This window comes from Strix uralensis, chromosome 25 (assembly GCF_047716275.1).
Source record: "Strix uralensis isolate ZFMK-TIS-50842 chromosome 25, bStrUra1, whole genome shotgun sequence".
In the NCBI taxonomy this organism is placed as follows: domain Eukaryota; kingdom Metazoa; phylum Chordata; class Aves; order Strigiformes; family Strigidae; genus Strix; species Strix uralensis.
Genome location: NC_133996.1, coordinates 7,491,515 through 7,511,095, shown reverse-complemented (window position 1 = coordinate 7,511,095; position 19,581 = coordinate 7,491,515). Strand labels below are relative to the sequence as shown.

The window sequence follows — 19,581 nt, the reverse complement described above, 5'->3', positions numbered from 1 at the left end:
CCTGGGTCCATGGAGACCTGTGTCTCCATGTGGGTGCACTTGGTGGCCACCTGGCTCTGGGGGGCTCATGGCCACGCCAGCATCGTGGCTGTGGGGTTGTGCACCACATGCTGGGGGTCCCCACTGCCCCCACCTCCGCCTCTGCAGCTGGGGGATGCACAGGGGGAGAGGGGAGAGCACGTGATGGCTGTTTGCCGGCGCTCGCAGGCTTCAGGAGATGGGGGAGCACAGACATCGCAGCCCCTCTGGCACTGCGTCCTGCTCCCGCCGGGGACAGAGGCGACGCTGGCGCTTCCCCAGCCCAGATCGGCCACACCAAGAGCTGGTATCAGGCCTAAGGGCTCGCAGCCCGCCAGCAGCCGAGCAGCGCAGGCTGCGCCGTCCCGGGGACGTAGCCATGTAAGGCAATGCCAGCAGTTCAGCGAGAGCCCGGCCGGCCCCCGCGCTCCCAGCGCTGCTGCTCGGCAGTGACAGCGAGCGATCACCCAGCTGCTGGATTCCTGAGCAGCCGGTGGGGTGGGGGGGGTTCCCGCTAACAGCTCCCTCTGCACCCAGAGCACATCCCCCCGCCCCGGCACGCAGCCTCCATCGCACCGCCCCAGCCGGAGCCACCCTTGAGCACGGGTCAGCAATCAGCACCCGCTCAGTGACACGTCTAGAATAGAGACATACCCGAATAAATAAATAACAGGCGGGCAGCATCCCAGACGGGCGTCTGGGAGCAGAGGCCGGTGCTCAGGCAGCCGCCCTAGCTGGGGAGGGTTGAGGGGGGCTCAGTACACATCTACAGCAGTTGCGCAGAGCCCCAAGCTGGGCTGATTTCTGTGACGCCCCGTCCTCGGCCGCGTTTTGTTTCTCCTACATGAGGTGTGCAAACCCCGTGCCGAGCGGCTCCCGCTCCCACACTGCGCTGCAGCCCAAAGTTCCCGGCTGGCCCTGCCCTGCCAGCCCAGGGCTCGCTCCAGCCACCCCGGGGGACACCGGCTGCGCTTGCCCAGGGACCAGTTTCTGCCCAGGCAGCGGGGCCAGCGGCTGGCAGGGAAGGCGGCAGCGCAGGACCGAGCCAAAGCAGGACCCACCGGCCCACGAACTTTCCCCATGGCCGGGCCCCGGCTTTGGCGCCAGCCCTTTCCGTGAGGAGTTAATTCATACAACAGAACCCACTCTCTGCCCCCATCGGGGCTGGGGGGGCCTCTGCAGCAGCCGCGGGGCACCCACAGGCCCCGCTGGAGGCCTGGCCCCCGTCCTGCCTCCGCCTGGGACCGGCGGCAGGGAGCAGCGCCGCAGCGGCGGGCCGGGCAGGGGTCCCCCGCTCCCGGCAGACCCCCAGGGCGGCGAGGGCCGGGGGAAACGCTCGCAGCGGCCCCGGGGGCGGCGGGGCCCGGCCCGGCCCGGCCCGGCCGGCGACACGAAGGGCCCGCGGGCTGAGGCGCCCCCCGGCGGCGCGGCCCCGCCCCGCCCGCCCCAACGCCTGCTGGGAGCGGAGGTCAGCTGACTCCCCACGCACGCCGGCGCCGTTCCGTCACGTGTGTCAAGGCACGCCGGGAAGCGTAGCCCCGCCCACCGCGCTTGTCACGGCGTCGCGCGTGCGCGCAGCTCGGCCGCGTTGCATTGTGGGGTTTGTAGTTCAAGAGCGCGAGCGGGGCGGGGCCGGCAGCGCGTCGCAGACTGCGAGTCCCGGCGTGCACCGCGGCGCGGGGCGGGGCGGGAGGCGGCAGGGCCGGGCTGGGCCGGGGACGCAGCGGCCGGGCAGGATGTCGCGCCAAGCCGGCCGCGGCACGGAGAGCAAGAAAATGGTAACGGCGGGCCCCTGTGCCGCCCCTGGGGGCAGGCCTTGCGGGCCCGGGGCGGGGAGGCTGCGGCGCGCCCCGCTGGCGGAGATCGCGGGCCCGGGGCGGGGGGGTGCCGGAGGAGGAGGCGGAGGCCCCGAGCCCGGCCCAGCTGTCAAGTCGAGGCCGCGGCAGAGCCCGGCTCTGCCCGCCCGCCGCTGGGCCGCGCTGCCCGCCTCGGTTCGCGGGGTGGGCCCGGCGGGACCCGCTCCCCCCGCCAGCGCCGCCCGCCCCTCCCCGGGCCGTCAGCGGCGGGCGCGGGGCGGGCACCGGCCGCCCCCTTCCTCCGCCTTTCCGCCCGCCCCGCAGGCCCGAGGCGCTCCCATGGCGGGAGCTGAGGAGCCCGTCACGGCCCTTCAACGGGCTCGGCCTAAAGTGTCCGGTACCCGCAGCGGTTCCTAACGGGGCTCCCGTCACCTGCACCGCAGGGCAGGGAGTGCCCGGTGCCGGGACCAGAGATCAGACAGGGACGGGACGCTCGTGTTTACGGAAACTTTACAGTCGAAACGCAAACGCTTGTCTCGCGCCTCTCTCTTTTCTCCTCGCTGACCCGATTCTGTGTTACCAGTCCAGCTGAACTGAGCAACGAGAGATGGAGAACAAAGCTACAGAGCTGAGGGCTAGTTCTGGGTCAAAACGGGCCGAATTTGTTCATTTTTGAGGCAATGGCAGCCCAGGGGGTTGGAACTAGATGATCTTTAAGGCCCCTTCCAACCCAAACCATTCTGTGATTTGAAAGCAAGTAATAAAAATCTGCTTTTTCCCTCTCTTTGGCCATGTTGATGCACAGGTTCAGGCTCAGCAGAGGCCAGGCAGCTGCCTGCTCCTGCTCCCTCTGCACCACGAGGGATTTGCTTCTAGGGATTCAACTCCTTGAATATAAGGATTTTTATTTAAGAAACTGCTGTTACTTCATTGGGATTCTGACATTTTTGTAGCCACAGAATGGTTATATAGTGTTACACATGATATGCTATTCTGCAATACGGAAAAATAAAAATAATGGAAAAAGTATTAGGCACTTTAATTCCATTAAATGGACCAAACATTATTTTTTACAAATATGAACTTAGAAGTTTGCCTTGTTATAACAGTTTAAAGTTAACTGGATAGCAGCGCCGCAGGTGATAACCATGAGCAGCGCTGGGTTAGCACAGTTCGGGGCTGATAACAGTAGGTGATGGATTCATGGCTTTACACAGTAAATGACAATAACTTGGACTGGTAACAGCTGGATTTCCTCCATCCATTCACCCCTTACTCTCTCCTGCTGTCAATTACTGAAATCTTTAAAAATAGCATAACCTTTTTTGCATGTTTGTTAAATTCTCTGCCAAATGTCTGACTCTGCCAGTTGAGCTAAAGGAGACTTCCGCCTTGTTGTTGGCTCTGGAGTGATGTGAACTTGCACAACCTTTGTCTTTCCAAGGTGAAAGCACAGTTGTAAGTAAAAAAATCCAAAGAATGTGTCAATTCTTTAGATCTAAAATTGGGCAAAAGTACCAAGGAGCTTAAAGCCTTTTGGTAGCTAATTGCTGTTGACCTCCTGAATGACAATGACCAGGTGGAATTCCCTGTGTCTTCTAACAAACCCAGTTTCTGTTTGTTGAATGTTGCCGGTTGGGAGTGATTCCTCCTTGTGTTTGTCTTGGCTTTGTGTAAACTTGTTCAGAATGAAGTGTGGTCAGTGTTGTCACTTAACTCTGATGTTGTCTCTTTTCCCTCCCTTTCTGCCTGCTGCTTTCATTCTGTAGTATTGGTATTTGCCATTCATTTCACCTTCTGCATCTATGCATCTCATGGTAGGTGATAGGCTTTTAATCTGAGATTAGACTCTGTAATGTTTCTGAATGCTTGAACCGAAAGCAGAAATAAATTATGATGGTTTATTTGTTCCTGAAAACACTTCCTTCAGGTTCTGTGAAAAGCTAAAGGCTATTGTAGCTTTTTATTCTGCAGCCTTTAATGACCATGTTAATGACTGGTCTGGCTTAATGGCTCCAAAGAAAATGCATTTGACACAGTTGCTTGAGGTTGAGGATGGTGACAGTGGTGGCTGGGAGAGGAGACCACTTCCCTTGGCGTTTTCTGCAAATCTGGCAACTGTGCAAAGGAAGCCCAAGTGACGTTGATCCTAGCCAGGCACAGAAAGCAGATGTGCACGACACAGATCTGCTGAGCTGACCTGAAGTCGTCCTTGCTGTTCCTCTTCGGCTCTGAGGAGCTGATTTTGATGTATGATGCAAATTATGTGCCTAGATATCTTTCTAGGGACCAGATGAGTCTTGTTGCTTCTTGGTAGCAGAATGTGATAAATCTGTGAATGGAGGAGCATTTTTTTTGTCCTGTTGAAAGGACCAGAAATGGAGCCCAAGTGTTGCCCATCTGCAGCACATTTAGGAAGCACAGTCAGTGGTTGAAATAGATTCAGGTCCCTGGCAGCTGCAGGTTTAGCCCTCCAGGAGGTGGTCGGTAGCACCAAATGACCTGGAGGTGTCATTCCGGTTATCTCTGAGCTGCTCCTTAAAGCAGAGATGCTAAGTGGCCGCTGAGGAGGGTTGCTAAGAGCAGCTGCAGAGAGTGGGCAGCCTCCTGGCCTGCTTCTTCAGGTCAGACTCACGGTGCATTAATGGAAGTGCTCTGTGTGTGGAGAGAGGGAGAGAAAGAAAGTGCTCAGTTGTTCCTAGTCAAAGAGGATTTCTCTTTCCAAGGAGGCTGAGGTTGCCTTGCCAAAATACGAACTGGGATCTCTCCTTATTAAGTAGCAAATTCCTTTGAGACAGCAGGTTTCTGTTCCCCTTCTCCGGGCCAACGGAAGCAGCGCTGGACACAGATGCAGCAGTGCTCAGTCACTTTTCTCTTTGGCTCCCGTTAAATCCCCTTTGCCTCTGTCTAGAACTCGGAGCTCTTCACGCTGACGTACGGCGCCCTGGTCACCCAGCTGTGCAAGGACTATGAGAACGACGAGGACGTCAACAAGCAGCTTGACAAAATGTAAGTGGATCTGCTGCAGTGGAGCCTTGTAGGAGCTCGGGTTCATAGTAGGCACATCTTGGTGTGCTGCTCTGAATAAAAGCCCGGCAGACTGAATTTTATTTAATACTGGTGTTTCTCAGATTTAATTTTTTTTTTCTCCACTCTCTTCTTTTATAAATGTTGGTTGTCTTTCTAAAGCCACGCTCTTCCCACTGTGTAGCTGTTGCTCTCTGGTACATTCACAGGGGTTACAACATAGGTGTTCGGCTAATAGAAGACTTTCTGGCCCGGTCCAATGTCGGAAGATGCCACGATTTTCGTGAAACTGCAGATGTTATTGCAAAGGTAATTGTCAAAGCACAGCTTTGTTGGGTTTTGACATGGTTTTAAATGTGAGGATAGAATATTTGCTACTCACAGGACTGTTCTGAGAGCTTGACTGAGATTTTGGGGAGGAAAAAGAGAGAATTAGATCCTGACTACTGCTGACTGGTGGGAATTGGGAGAAAGGCTTTAATAATTTTACAAAGATCAAAGCTATGCTCTTGCTTCATGGGACACGCTCTTGTTTGACATAACAGATAGCATTTAAAATGTACCTGGGCATCACTCCGAGCATCACCAACTGGAGTCCTGGAGGCGATGAGTTCTCCCTGATCTTGGAAAATAACCCCTTGGTGGACTTTGTTGAGCTCCCTGACAACCACTCGTCTCTCATCTATTCCAACTTGTTGTGTGGAGTGCTGCGAGGTGCCCTGGAAATGGTGAGCCAACGTCTCTCTTCCAGTGAGATAGGTACATGAATAACTGAGGTAGCAGCAGGTACTTTAATGTTTAGTCTGTGTTCGTGACTTCTGTGTTTGCTTTGGACTTGAAATCCAGTCCCAGGAGAAGAGCAGAACTACCGCAGCGCTCGGCTGCCCTTGCGTGTGGCAGCTGCGAGTCCCAGAGGTGCTGACCAAGCCCCTTCGTCTTACAACCCAAGTACAAGCCCTGGTATCTCCTTGAATGTTGATGAATCCTCACTCTGTAACTGCTGTGAGCCCCAGCTGGGAATTTACTGGAACAAGAGAACTGCTGTGTCTCAAATTCAGGAGTCTGTATTTCGGCTTGATTATCTGGCGTAGCTGAAATTTTTGAGGAAGGTTCACGGAGCAGCAGGACGCGTAGCGCTGGGTGATGGGGTTAACTGGGCTCTGATCTGGCAGGGAGGCCTGGCTACGCTCCAGGAGGGACTTTCGCTGAGGCGAGGTGCCCGCTGTCCACCACGTGCGTGCAGGCAGGATGTCATCTTGAAAAACAATGAGCTCTTCGTGGAGCTCTGCACTGCACGTCACGCCCTCAGAGTCCTTCAGCTGGCGCTTCGCTTCGTAGAGAAGCCGCTGTTACAGGGGGGTAACGGCTCTTCTTTCCTCTTCCCTCACCCAGGTTCAGATGGCCGTAGATGTAAAATTTGTCCAGGACACGCTGAAGGGTGACAGCGTCACAGAAATAAGGATGAAGTTCATCAGGCGGATTGAAGACAACCTTCCGGCTGGTGAAGAGTGAACCGCAGCCCGGTCTCCCCTGGGGACTGGAGGGGACCAGCTGGTCTTGGCCATTAGCTTTCGTCACGGATCTGTAGGGACATAGCGCTTTGGTCACGGATCTGTAGGGATCTAGTGCCCCGTCAGTTCAGACTGACTCACTGACTGTTTAAGATGTTGTTATATTCTTCTACTCTTACTTCCATCTCCTGTAGAAGACGATTGTCCGGTTGCTGTTTATTTCACAGGTTCATTCTGAAGCTTTTTCATAAAGTGATGTCTTTTTTCGTATTCCCCTGGGGACTCTTTCTACGCTCAGTTTCTAATTGTGACATTTGGTTGTGCGAGAACTACTGCTCAAACCCTAGAAGAGTCTGTTCAAATCTGAATCCGTGTCTTATGGCCAGAATTGGGAGACCAAGCTATGAGAGCCCACTGATTTACTGTTAACTGCTGTCCTTAAAAAGAGGTGTTTAAAATTCATTTGGCGATAAACACGTAGTATTTCTGTAGACCAAACTGCCTTCCTGCATTTGATTCCGAGGTTACTAGTCACAGCCAGCTTGGTACCAAGGGGTGATGTGGGGGAGCCGTTTGAGGGCGGGGAGGCTCCTTTTGTCGGAGAGCAGCGGCGTCGCGCGGCACCGGCAGCTCCAGGGGGTCCATGTGCCCTGGGCCTTTCTGCGGCCCCTCTTCCCCAGCAGTCTCGTGACTCCCCTCTTGGAAGGGGAGGACCATTAAATTGCGGTGGAGCAGCAGCAAATAACTTCAAATGGAGAAAAGGAAAAATGCCATCGGTGTTCCCCAGCGTGCACAGCTCAGGGGCCACGGGACGAGTCCGCGGGATGAAAACCCAAACTAATGGCTGGGAGGTGTTTGGTGGAGTCTGTTCCCGTTACGCTGCAGGGAGGTGGTGCTGGGGTAGATTCTCACAGATGTGGAGGCTACAGCAACGTTTCCCATGTTACGTAAATTGGCAGGTTTCTGCAGGCTGCAGCACCTGCTGCTCCGCAAAATAAATACACGGAGTAGTGTTATGTCTCAAAAAGCAAGATACTGGAAAATCAACTTCCTCTGCCATCCCCTTCAGCCAGAAAATGCAGTCAGACGTTCAGTTCTCAAATCACTTTACATAGCATGAAGGCACAGATCCACAGAGATAATTAGGAGCTTAAAGTCGATAGCTCTTATTCCCCAGAGCTGGCAGCTCGAGGACCTTTGTAGGTTTATGCCTGAGCGTAAGGTGAGCGAGAGGCAGCTGCTGCTTGTGCTGCCGTTGTTCAGGTTCTCCGGATGAACGTTGGGTCATCTGGACAGCTCACTCCGTCCCTTTTTTTCCTTTTTTTCCCCAAATGAGTCCCTTTGGTGCGAGGGTTTTGCTGCCTGGTGTGATGTGTGTCCTGTGGAGGGGCAGCCAGTCGCTGTAAAAGCAGTCGGACAGTGACATCACGGCCCGGCGGTGGCTGGTGGGTTGTGGGGGCAGAGGTGCCGCGTGGTGTTGCAGAGCTGAAAAAGATCCGTCATTTCTCATCCTTCACCATTATAAGTCATTTTAAGGCAGCGTTTTAAAAGCAATTGCATTAAAGGAATCCCGGTGTCAACTCTCTGGTTTCCTCTTGCTTTTTTTTTCCGGTGAGGCGGGCACTGGTGTGCAGCAGCGGCCGAGCGGGGCTGGCAGGGCGACGGCAGCACTGCACCAAGAATGTCTGGCTGCCGCGCGCCTGAGAGCTGCGGCCTAAGGGAAACCTGCCCCAAATTCAGCGCACGGAGGGGTTGTGGCTGGGGTGGAACTCCGGGGGCTGGCGGGCAGCGCTGGGAAACCAGACACTCAATGTTTGCTCCTTCGAGGGCTGTGCAGCGCTTACCAGGCCTGGGTATTAGCAGGGACTTGGTACCACTGGAGAGCGAGCTGAGACGTGCTAGTTGTGATCATCAGTAGTGGCAAAAGATCACCCCGGGGGGTATCTGTGCCCCCGCCATGCCAGCTCGGCGCGGGGGCTGCTCCACGGGTGCTGCGGCCGGGAGCATGCGGGCGAGGAATGGCAGCTGCCGGCTCCCCAGGAGCAGGAATTTGGGCCCCCCTTGCTTGTCTAAACGGTGTAAACGCTCCCCAGGAGCCCGTGGGCATCCCCCCTGCTCTGGGGGGGCACCTGCAGCCTCGCTCGGCACTAAGACCCCCCCCAGGGCTGCGCCCCGGCCACTGCCAGCCCCGAGGATGGGGAAGCAGCGGCTTTTGCAATCAAGTGGCTTTTTCTCTTTGGCTGGAGCTGGCGAGCATCAAGTGTCACCTGCCCGGCCGGCGGCGAGAGCCAAGCCTGGCCAGCCAGAATGGCCCCAAACAGCCTCTGGGCAGCGCCTGCCCCCGGGCACCCTGTCCCGGAGGGTCTTGGGGGAGGGATGCCCCATGTCCTTGCTGACAGCACAGCTAAAAGGGGGTTATTTTGCAACGACAAGCTCAAGCTGAGTCCTTTTGCCTCCTTTGGCGAGCAACGGGACGCGCTCGCCCCCGCGGGGAGCGGGTCGTGGGCTCCCGCCACCGGGCCCCTGGGAATTCCGGAGTTGTGCAGTAATTTGCTGGGGCGACTGGGTCAAAACCAGCCCAGACCCTCTGGAAGAACAAAAAGCAAAAATTGCATTAAGTAAATTAAAACTGTCTACTACCGAGTAGCTCATTGTAGACAAGGGAGAATATGCAAAAAGCTCTGTTTGAAACCTACTAAATATTACCATGTGCTGTTTATAGGAAACAAATGGGGAAAGGCATGCTGCATCAATAAAACCCTGAACATGGTTGGAGTTGGCCTAAAGCCTTTCCACGGCTCTAGGTTATTGAATACCCTTCACTTTCATGTAGTGCCAGGCCTGACCCCTGGACACATACCGCGGAGGGGAAAGTTGACTTGTGGGAATAATAGACATTCCTGGGGAGCGATTTAACCTGGCAGGAAAAGCGGCGACTTTCAGCCTCTCATATCTCTGTGTGATATTAGACATGACAAGAGCAGCAAGTCGAGGGGGGGACGCGGGACGGGGGCCGGGAGCGATGCCGCAGGACCCCGCTGGACGGGCGGTACGTGGGGCCAGGACCCCCCTGCTGTGCCTGGCCCCTGCCTGCCCCCGGCCACCCCGTGCTGGCAGCAGACGGACTCCACATCGCCCAGACCCCGGGTCCCAGCCACGGCCCCGCGTCCCAACCCCATCCCGGGCTGCCGGAGCAATGGGTTGCAGGAGCTTTAGTGGCCGCGGTGCCCGCGGAGGGTGGAAGGAGCTTTCCCAGCTCTTGCCCTCCTCCAGCGCTGCTTCCTCCCGTGGGCAAGCAGGACTTTGGTGTCCTGACGGTGCGCGCTGGCGGGAGCTGAAGTCCCGTGTGTGCCTTACCAGGGTCTAGCCTGAGGGTTTAAACCCGTTCACCTCCCCAGGGTGGCTGGTGGTCCCCACTTGCCAGGGGTTTGTTGCCTGCTCTGCTGCAGGTGAGGGTGCCCAGCCATGCTCCGCACCGCCTCATGCCACCAGCACCCTCATCCCAGCCTCATGCCGGCCCCATGCCCGCTCCCCTCGCTGGCGGGAAGCAGAGAGCAGAGCTCCCAGCCCCACTCCAGCAGCAGCCCTGGGCACCGTCCCGCTGCAGATCCCAGGACCCGGCACCCGCCGATGGTGCCGGCAGAAGAGCCTGGACGGGATGGGGGAATCTCGCTGGGAGGGAAGCATTTCCAGACTGGTGTCCTCATTGCCAGGGCAGCTCCCACAGCTTTCAGCCAGATGTGCTTGGCCGGGGTGCCGGGTGCTCTCTGGGACCGTGCGAAGGATGTTTCACCCGCGAGGGCTTGTGCGCTGGGGCCGGCAGCTCCTCGGCAGGGCCGGCACGGTGCTGGCAGCCTCCAGCAGCCAAAGTGCGGGCAGTGCCGGTGGGGACGGGCTGGCACCAGCCACTCACAGCTCCACAAATGCCCCCCTCAGGCCCTGCACGCCTGGGAGGCTCAGCCCCAGCCCCTCAGGGTGCTCCAGCCTCATGTCTCCGAGCGCCCATGGCAGCTGTGCATTGAAAAGCTGTTGGCAGTGGCAGGGCCGGATGAGCGGGTGCTCGGGGTGGGGGTTCCAGCCAGGCACGGATCCATCCCCGCCCCAGGGCTCCCAGCTCTGGCCGAGCATCTCCCCATGCTCGGCACCATGCGGGTGTCAACGGAATGTGTTCTCTGCCTGCTAACACTCCAGCAAGTTTGGGTACGTGGATGCTTTTAGAAACCTCCCAGGCCCCTGGGCAGGCTGCGAAGCGCGTTCAGCTGACCTGGAAAGCCCGGGCAGTGTGCAGAATCCTTCCCCAAGGCTGTAAAACTACTACCCTGGCCCAAACGTGGTTTCCGAAGCTGGGAATGCCTGCTGGCAGCAGCGGCGGGTCAGGGCAGCCCTGTGGCAATGCTCCTTGGCACCCGCCCTCCCGCAGCATCCCTTCCTTGATTCCCCTCCTCAGGCCAGGGGACACGAGAGCTGCCCCAGCAGCGCTGCTCGGAGCTCTGCCACATTTTGGTGGCGTTTGGTATTTCGGGTGAAGGGAAGGAGGCCCCATTGTTCCTTTTTTATTGTTTTGTGTTTCCTAAGCAGGACAAGCACCCTCCTCCCATGCTCTGCCCAGCTGTGGAGCTGATCCAGCCCTTTGAAAGTCAACACTGCAGCGAAGGCGCCTGTTGAAGTGCTGGCTGAACGGAAACGCAGTGAGAAATGTCCCCACTCCCAGACTGGCACCAGCAGCACGTGCAGGGACAAGGGGTGTCCAGGGCGGGGACCCTGCGAGGACCCGACTCGTCTCGGTGTCCCCCTGCACCCGATCGGGTTCACGCTCCCAAGTTCCGCGCGGTGCTCTGTCTCCGTCTGTGGCCGTTTAGGCACCGGCAGCTCGTGCCAAGCTGTGATGGGAAGGGATGGCCATGGGCAACGGCGCGACAGTCACGGGAGAACAGATTGACATGAGCCGAGCCACACCGCCACCCCCGGCCCCGTGCCGTGACCCGGCGGGGACACTGATGCTCTCCCCCACCACACCTCCCATCGGGCAGCCGGCCAAAGACCGTCCTTTCCGCCTTTCTCCCTGCGGTTTTGCTGCTCTCGCTTTCTTGTTCTGCTCCACACAACTTAGACCCCAATAATTAAAACCACAACTGCTATTGTCCTGCCGACAGCAGCACCGTTCCCCTCCAGAAGCCATCCTCCACTGCCCACGCTGCAGGATGCGGCACGGGGACACGGGCTCCATCCAAAATAGGTGCAGGAGCGCCCACAGGATGGGGTACAGCCCACATAACACTGAAGCCATAAGCTTGTTGCCATCCCAGAAACAAAGACCCTGGGGAGAGCAGGGGAGCACCAGTCCAGCCTTTCTGACTTTCTACAAAAGGTGCAGAATTTCCAAGGGCCAATTACCAAAGACAGCCAGAACCCCGAGAGTCCGGCGGGTGGATTTGCCCGGAGGCAGCTCGGGAAGCTGCTGGTGTTGAGCAGCCTTGGCCCGCGACAAGACCTTCAGCTGCAGGCCAGGAACAACAGGCATTTTGATGAGAAATGTTTGTTTTCTTTTAAAATAGTTTTAATTGTGGCTTCCAAGGAAGGGAGCTGCTGAAACGGTCTGTGTTTCCCCGCGCCGCAGCAAGCCGGGTTTTTGAAGGGCTTCTAACCCGTCCCAGGGCAGGAGCTGCTCTCAGCCCATCCCCGCTGCGCTTGGGCTGACCTGGGCTTTCCTCCTCTCCCCAGGCAACCCAGCCCCCGAGAGCTGCTACTTTCTAGATTAAATCTTTCCTCCAGCAGTTCAAACCTGGGGCGTCCTGCCCTGCAGCAGTGCCCAGGAAGAGCCGCTCTGCTGCCTGTTCCTCCTCTCCTGGTTGTCATTAGTCTGTTCATCCAGCGACCAGATGGAGACAGGAGCAAAATTATTTGAAAATTTAAAATTGATCTTTTTCCTGAACAAAGCAAAGCCCCAGAGTTTCATCTCAGCCCCGGGATCCCGTTGGCTTTTACCTGCCCATCAGGCACAGGCAGCTGAGACATGGGAGCTCACTTGGGGAAAGTGCTCGCCAGAACAATGTGTCTTTTTCCAGAAAAAAAAAATACTGATTTTGTTTTAATTAGTGCTACCAGTGACAACCAAGAGCTTGGAGAGAAGTTGCTGGACACAGGACCAGCTCTGCCCAGGCTGTGGCTCTGCATCCCCATCCCACTGCCGGGCACGAAGCTCCCCACAGCCACCCCATGCCCCAGCTGGAGCCGGCATCTTGCCCCGGGGCCAGTGCTGCCACCGTGGCCTCTTGCCCAAGCTCCCGGCCATTATTGCTCCCCCAGGTCCCACAGCAGCGAGCCATTGCCGGGAAGGTGCTTGAGCAAGATGCCACTGAGGAGCCGGAGGGGAGAAACCCAGCAGCTTCCTTGAGCATGAAGGACCAAAACGACCCAGCAGGACCCCTGCCTGCCCGGTGTGGAGGGGCCTGGGGGGAGCAAAGAGGTGAGGGGGGCTGCTCTGGGCTCCTGCATCCCCCCAGAATCCTGCATCCCCCCACCCCAGGCTCTGGCATCCCCCTGCCCAGCACGCCTGCATCGCCTGAGCTCCTGCATCCCCTTACCCGCCCTCCTGCATCCCGGCCGGGCAGGGCGCGGGGAGCCGTGCCAGGGGTGCTGGCTGGCCCAGAGCTGGGGAGCAGAGCGTTAACCGCGACGGCTGGGCCGGCGAGCGGAGCCCGAGGAATGAGGAAGCCGAGGAGCGGGTACCCGGAGCGGAAACGGCTTGGCACAGGCTGTGGAAAATGGAGGCCTAGAGAAATGTGACAGCAGCCTGGACTGGCTGGGAGTACCACACAGGCGTATTTAAGCCTTCAAGCCTGCCATTGTTCTCCCCTAATTATTCCCACTCCCTGAGTATTACACCCCATAATTCAGGAAAGCTGAGTAATGGAAGAAACAACAGCAATTTTAATCTCTCAGTACCGGTGGTCTCCACCAAAAAAATGCTTTCAAGAGCTCTGCGGTTGCAACTTCCTCGGTTTGGTGGGCAGTGGAGGGGAGGGAGAGCACGGCCACCAGCCCACGGGTGCTCGGCCGAGACCAGAGGCGAGGATGGGAGCAAGACTTTCCTTCGGGTGATGGGAGAGGAGCAGGAGGAACCTGGCGGGTGCCGGGATCATCCCCACCAGGTACCACGTGAGCCCCGTGCCAGCAGCCGGGCTGGCTTTGGGGTGATGCCGGGTGGCAGGGGGGGCAGCCCTCGCCCCCCTGCTCTGGGGAAGCCTGGTCAGCACGGCTGTCGCTGGGAAGGACCAGAGCAGGGCAAGGCCCCCGCCTCGCACCGCCGGCACTTTATCTCTGCTCTCGGCTAGACCGCAGAGAAGAGAACTGGGCGTCAGTTTTTGGTCAAAACATGTTTTCCTTAATGGGAACTGGCTTTCAGAAAAGGAAATTCTGATCTCCCTAGAAATGCTCTTGCTTTTTGAGAAAAGCCACCGTGGGTTTGTTCCCACGGGTTTTGAGTAAACACGTTCCTACTGCTGCGAGGAACAAGACCAGGACTCAGAACTGGCAGCACCCGGGAGGAGCCCGGGTAGGCAGGAGGGACCCCCAGCCCTGCCCTCACCCCTCTGCCTGCACTGACCCCCCCAGCTGGATCCAGGCACCTGCACCACCAGCCCCGCTCCCACCACAGCTCCGAGCACCAGTAAAGTGAGTGGTGGGTTAAAACGACCCTCCCAGCTAATTTAGCACCACTCACCCCCCAGCTCTTGGGGAAGGGAGGCCGGGCAGCAGCGCCTGCCAGAACACGTGCAGCGAGCGTGGCTCTGCTGTGCCGCACCGTGCTGCCCCGCTGGGAAGCGAAGCACCATGTGCAGGGACGGGGCATCCCTCGGGAGCCCCCCCGAGGCCGGGGCACCCGCCAGCCTCCCAGCACACGCTGCTGGGGGCACCCATCGCCCCCCCCACCCCTCCCTCCTCAGCCCCCAGCTGCAGTAAAAGTGCCGAAACAAGCCCAGGTCTGCCCTGCCCCAGCTTTCTGCAGACACAGCAGCTAACCTGTAATAAATTACGCTGCCCATTTTCCCTCCTGTTTGAAGTTTCAGCAATAGCAACGCTCAGGCCAAATAAACAGCGAACGAGCTCACGGAGCCGGGCAGCGCCGCGCCACACCGAGGAGCCCAGCACAGCCCACGGCAGGGACCGCGCCGGGAGCCGAGGCCAGTGGTTTTGAGACGTGGTTTAGCAACACTTCCCAGCAGCTGATCTATAGTTTTGGCTGCACGATGCTCAGCTCCCCCTTCCGTTTAGCAAAGCTTTGCTGGAGGTCACATCCTCGCCCCAGGTACAAGCCAGGGCGATGGCTCTGCCGCAGCATCCCTCAGAGCCACATGACAAGCCACCAGTCCTGGGGGACAGGTCACCCCGCAGCCACCCCTTAGGGTTAACCCTAACGACACACAGCTCGACCTGCCACGTCCTCGAGTGCTGTCCCTTGGCACCTCCCAAAGGCCCCCAAGGTCCCTGAGTGTCCCCAGTGAGGTGGGACGGGGTGGCCCGAAGGTGGCCGCAGCGGCGGGGCACCCTGCCTCTGTGTGGTCTGCAGCCATCTGGATGTACTTACAGCAATACTGCAGCAATTGCGAAAAGATCAAAAATCTTCAGGCCAACCTTGATTCCCATTGCATTTTTTGCATTTTTGAGGACTCGTGTCTAAAACCTGACAGCGGGGAGGGGGTGTTTCCTGCACAGCCCGGGAGCGCTCGGCACGGCACTGCCAGACTCGGAGTGATGGCTGGGCTGCCCTGGCACCGCTGCGAGACCCCACGGGGTTCCGGGGAACGACCCCGAAGAAATGCTCTGCCAGGCCCTTTGTTGGCACATGGACCTGACACCGTTTCTGCTGCGGGGTCCAGATCCCTGAGCAGGGCCCTGCCGAGACCTTGCTGACCCCCAGGCTCCTACTCACAGCGACAGGAGGGGGCATTTCAGGTCTCCCTGACCCTGGGGCCAGGGAAGATGCCAAGAAGCAATCAACACCCCCGCCTGCGCCCAGCAATGCCCCCGCTCCCGGCCAGCTGCACCCCCCTCCTGGGGCTTCTCACCCCCTTTGACCCTCAGCTGGGGGAATGCGTCCCAGCACCCGCGCAGCCCTGCCCGGCCAGGAGAGGTTATCCCAGCGCAGAGGCCAAGTGATGCTGATTTACTGGCCACGTGCCACCTCCATCTGCACTGGCGAGTGCCGAGGTTTGGACATCTGGGCTTCAGGTGTCCCATGACACGGCTGGATCCTGCCCCGGCCCCGCTCCCGCAGCCGGCCCCAGCCCCATGAGCCACTTGTTCACGCTTCCCTGCGTCCCAGGTTGTTCTGACTCGCCCTGGCCCGACATTCCCACCTGCTCCAGCCCCCCCGGACCCTCTCAGCAACAGGACAACAAAACAAACGCACGCAGGAGCCGCCGTCAGCACCCACCTGTATCCGTGGGGTACATCCAGCCCTGGGGCCGAGGGATACAGCAGCCGTGTCCCTGTATTTGCACTGGGAAGAGGAAAGGACACGTGTCAGGGTGCTGGTTTCCAGAGGACATTACATCAGTATCAGCAGAAAGTCATTACTAACTCACATTAATTGAGCAAGGCACAGGCAGGAGCATCCCCAGCCAGCACAGGCGGCCGCACGTAGCTGAGCCGCGCTGCCGGGGGCAGCCCACGCCCAAACAGGCCGGCAAGCTCTCAGCTTTATTATTGTAAGAGCAGATCAAGGAAAAGGCCCTTCTCCACCCCACAGTTCCCCCACCCAGCCCAAAGTGTCTGCAGAAAAGTCTCCATGTTGATTTTGGGCTGGGATAAAAGTCGAGCTATGCCGGCTGTTGAGCTGTCCCACAAGAGGGTCACCACGGGGCACCCGTGTTTGTGAACGGGGCGGTGGGTGCTGCGTGGCCAGGACCAGGGTTTCTGAGGGCTGGCACTGCTGAGCTTTACCCCAGCTTGGGCACAGCTCCCTGCAAGGGAAGGGCCTTGGCTCCTGCCCTAAGCCGTGCTTTAGGGGGACCCCCACACCCAGGACCCCTGTTAGCCCCTCACAGCAGCCTGGCCCCCAGCTGTGCCCCCCACCCAAACACCTCCAGGGCAGCCCCTGTCCCAGCTCCATCCCAGCAGCTCCCCAGGCAGCTGTTTCTCACCCACTGGCAGCCCACACCCCAGTCACCTCCCCACGCACCCCGGACCAGGGCAGGCAGCCACCAGCATCGCTCCTGCTGACACACAAGTTGTAGCCTTGTACCTCTGCAGGGAGATGAACCCCAGAGGGATTTTGGGCAGCCTGGCTCCCTGGCCACCAGCAGGGCCAGCAGCCACCCAGCCCAGGCTCAGCCCTGCCTGCCCAGGAAAGCCCAGGGGCTGCTCCTGCCGAGGCTGCCAGCTCTGAGCTAAAGGGCAGCATCACTAAACCCCCTGTAAAAAGAGATGAAGCAGCTCCCCCCAGCCCCAGGAGATGCTCCAGCAGCAGTGCCCCCACCTTACCCAGAGGAAACAGCCCAAAGCCAGCTCTGGGCTGGGCTTTTGGCCCTTATATAGGGCATGTGCAGGCCTCCCCCAATCTGGGGAGGGCCGTCAGCCCCAGCTGTGCCCATCCTGCTGTCTGGGTGGGGCTGGCCCTGCCTGCACCCTGCCCAGCTCAGGCAGCGCTGCACCGCAGGAGCCATCCCACCTCCCACACCCATACCAGTGTCCGTGAGATTTTATCCCTGGGCATGGAAAGGGTTAAACCTCCTCCTCTTCCTCCCCGGTGGGGTGCCCAGTGCTCACCCCGGGATTGCATTCCCAGTCTGACCCAGTGGTGGTGTGCATTCCCAGTGTGACCTCCCAGCAGTGGCCAGTCCTGCAGGTGGCACCGGGGCACGGTGGCACCGGGCACTGCAGCAGCACGGCGCTGGGCTGGGGGTCCGGCTGCTCCCACACCAGGCGAGCCAGCCACGCTCCGAGCAGCCGGCAGGGTCGGAGCCGGCGGGGGCTGAGCCACGCGGGGGCCCTCGGTGCGCCAGGCACAGCAAAGGTGCCAGCCCCAGCACCTGGGCACGCTGGCACTGCCCCTCCACACACCCGCACGGCCCCGGCACACTCGCCCTGCACAAAAGCTGCTCAGAGGGGTGGCAGCCCCAGTAATTAGTCATTAGCTCCGTCCTCACGGCCGAGGGGGCAACGGGGAGGTGGACTCTGCTCCTCTGCCAGTCCCTGCCTGCACCGACTGAATGGTTCAGTCATTAACGGGAGTGGGGCTCGTTTGGCTTTTCCCTTGTGTCGCCTGGAAAGGGGCCACTTACTGTTTTACAACTAAAATAACAAATTATTTCATAGAGGGCTGGAGCTGCCGGGAGCTCTTGGGCCGGCTGCGGTGCGGCACAAGCCGTGGCCCGAGGCCGCCTGAGCCGTGGCCACACGGCTCCCACCAGCACGGGCAAAGCGGGCACAAGTGATGGAGAAGAGGGAAGGGGAGTGCCAAGGGCAAGGGCTGACACGTCCCCGCTGTTGCCTGTCCCCATCGATGCTCACGCCTGCCATGGGGACCCCATCCCCTGGCGATGCCCAGGGACCTCCAGCCCCCCAGCCCCTTGGCGGGGGAGCGGGTTCTGTCAGTGCTGGGGGCTGCAGCCACCCCTGACCCGCATCCCGCAGCCCTGCCCCGTGGCTCTGGGCACCAGTGATGCCACATCCAGAGCACTCGGCTTCCTCTGGGAACGGGAGGCCGTGCCGTGCTCCGGCTTCCTCTCCTGGGGAACGTGATGGGAACCAGTGCGGGCCCCCACTCCCCTGCCCAGCCCTCCCGAGCTGCTCACGCAGGGTCTGGCCTCGCAGCCGCTCTCTGGGTGCCGCAGGACGCAGCCCCCACGCCGGCGCCCACGGAGCAGGGCCCCTGCGCTGCCTCGCCAGCCTGACCCGCTGACAGCCCCAACAATAGCGCGGCTGATAAAAATCATAAAGCAACAAGTGCACTTCCCCGGGCCGTGCCCCGCTGGGGCTGCCCGGCCCTGAGCGCCCCGCCGGGTGCTGCAGGGTGGCTGGGGGCTGGAGGGAGCCGAACTGGGGGGTGCCAGGAGCCCGGAGCCCACCAGGACCTGGGCTTTGTGCCTCTGCTCCACCAGCCGGACCTCCTCAGAGAATGACCCTCATAAAACGAAGCAGCAGCTGTTTGGTGGATAATAAATTTTTTTTTTTTTTTCTCTTTTACAACTAGTTTACTGCATAAACGTTTCAGCAGCGCAGCACAGCACCAGGAGCAGCAAAGCTCCTCGTGTGCTCCAGGCAGGTCACCGGACCCCCAGGGCAGCTCCCGGTCAGGCTGCAGGACCCTGCCCTCGTCCCGTGGGATGGGTCCCCAGCACCCATGGGAGCAGCGTGCAAACGGCAGCACCCACCCCGGTCACTGGTGCAGGGGTGACACAGGGAGAAGGGATGCAAACAGGGAGGGTGACAGCGGCCGGGCGAGTTTGCTCCCGACCGCTCCTCTGGAGAGCCACCCCCCCCCCCCACCCCGGCGACAGCTGGGTGCTGCGGGGTCACCCCGGCCCCAGGGACTCTGTTCTGGAGGCAGATTTACTCGCTCGTAGCCTGGGGTGTTTATGGTGGGCTGGACCGCGCGCCCCCAGCACGTGATGAATTTACAACGTGCCAACAAGTGGATTTATTCCTACCCCACTGTCAGTGAATTAATCACAGCAGCCACGGAAAGGCTGGAGGTGCAGAGCGGGGAGAGGTGCCCAGAGAGGAGGGCGGTGGGGGGCACGGGGGGCACATTGGGCACGGGGCATTGCGGGGATGGTGCTTGGCTCTGGCAAACTCCGGGGCTGCTGTGCTCCCGCCGAGCGGAGCTGCCGTCTCGGGGAGCTGGTTTGCGTTAGGTGAAGCTGGGGAAGCCGGGAGAGAGTTTTCCAGCTGATTTCACACTCACAAACGCTGCTGTTCCCCGGGGAGCCGCGTTCTGCCTCTTCCCCACCTGCCCCGACGCGACACAGAGCCCGATGTGCGATGGCATCCACTGGCAGGGCTGCTCTGGCCACAGCTCCTGGGTGCCCTTGGGGGACTTCGGCTGCCTCCTGGCTCAGAATTGATGTGTTCAGGAAAAATACAGCCCGGGGCGTTATTCACCAGGAATCTCCCCAGTTCACTGCCACAGCACCGTGGCGCTGCGGGGGCCATGGGCAGGTTTCCCTGTCGCCATCACCTGCCATCGCCGTGGGCAAGGGACAAGAGCAGCCAGCACAGGAGTG

The 19,581-nt window shown here is 59.6% G+C and overlaps 1 protein-coding gene across 2 annotated transcripts; it reads left to right on the top strand.

Moving 5' to 3' along the window:
* Positions 1-1,711: 1,711 nt before the first annotated feature.
* On the top strand, positions 1,712-7,932 carry TRAPPC3 (trafficking protein particle complex subunit 3). Of its 2 annotated transcripts, none has more exons than XM_074894314.1 (5): positions 1,712-1,796; positions 4,726-4,823; positions 5,051-5,150; positions 5,387-5,569; positions 6,234-7,932. In XM_074894314.1, the coding sequence occupies exons 1-5, from the start codon at positions 1,755-1,757 to the stop codon at positions 6,351-6,353; spliced, it is 543 nt and encodes a 180-aa protein (XP_074750415.1). In that variant the 5' UTR covers positions 1,712-1,754; the 3' UTR covers positions 6,354-7,932. The 2 variants fall into 2 exon arrangements, with proteins under 2 accessions (XP_074750415.1, XP_074750416.1); XM_074894315.1 differs by lacking the exon at positions 1,712-1,796 and adding an exon at positions 3,605-3,631.
* The last annotated feature ends 11,649 nt before the right edge of the window (positions 7,933-19,581 follow it).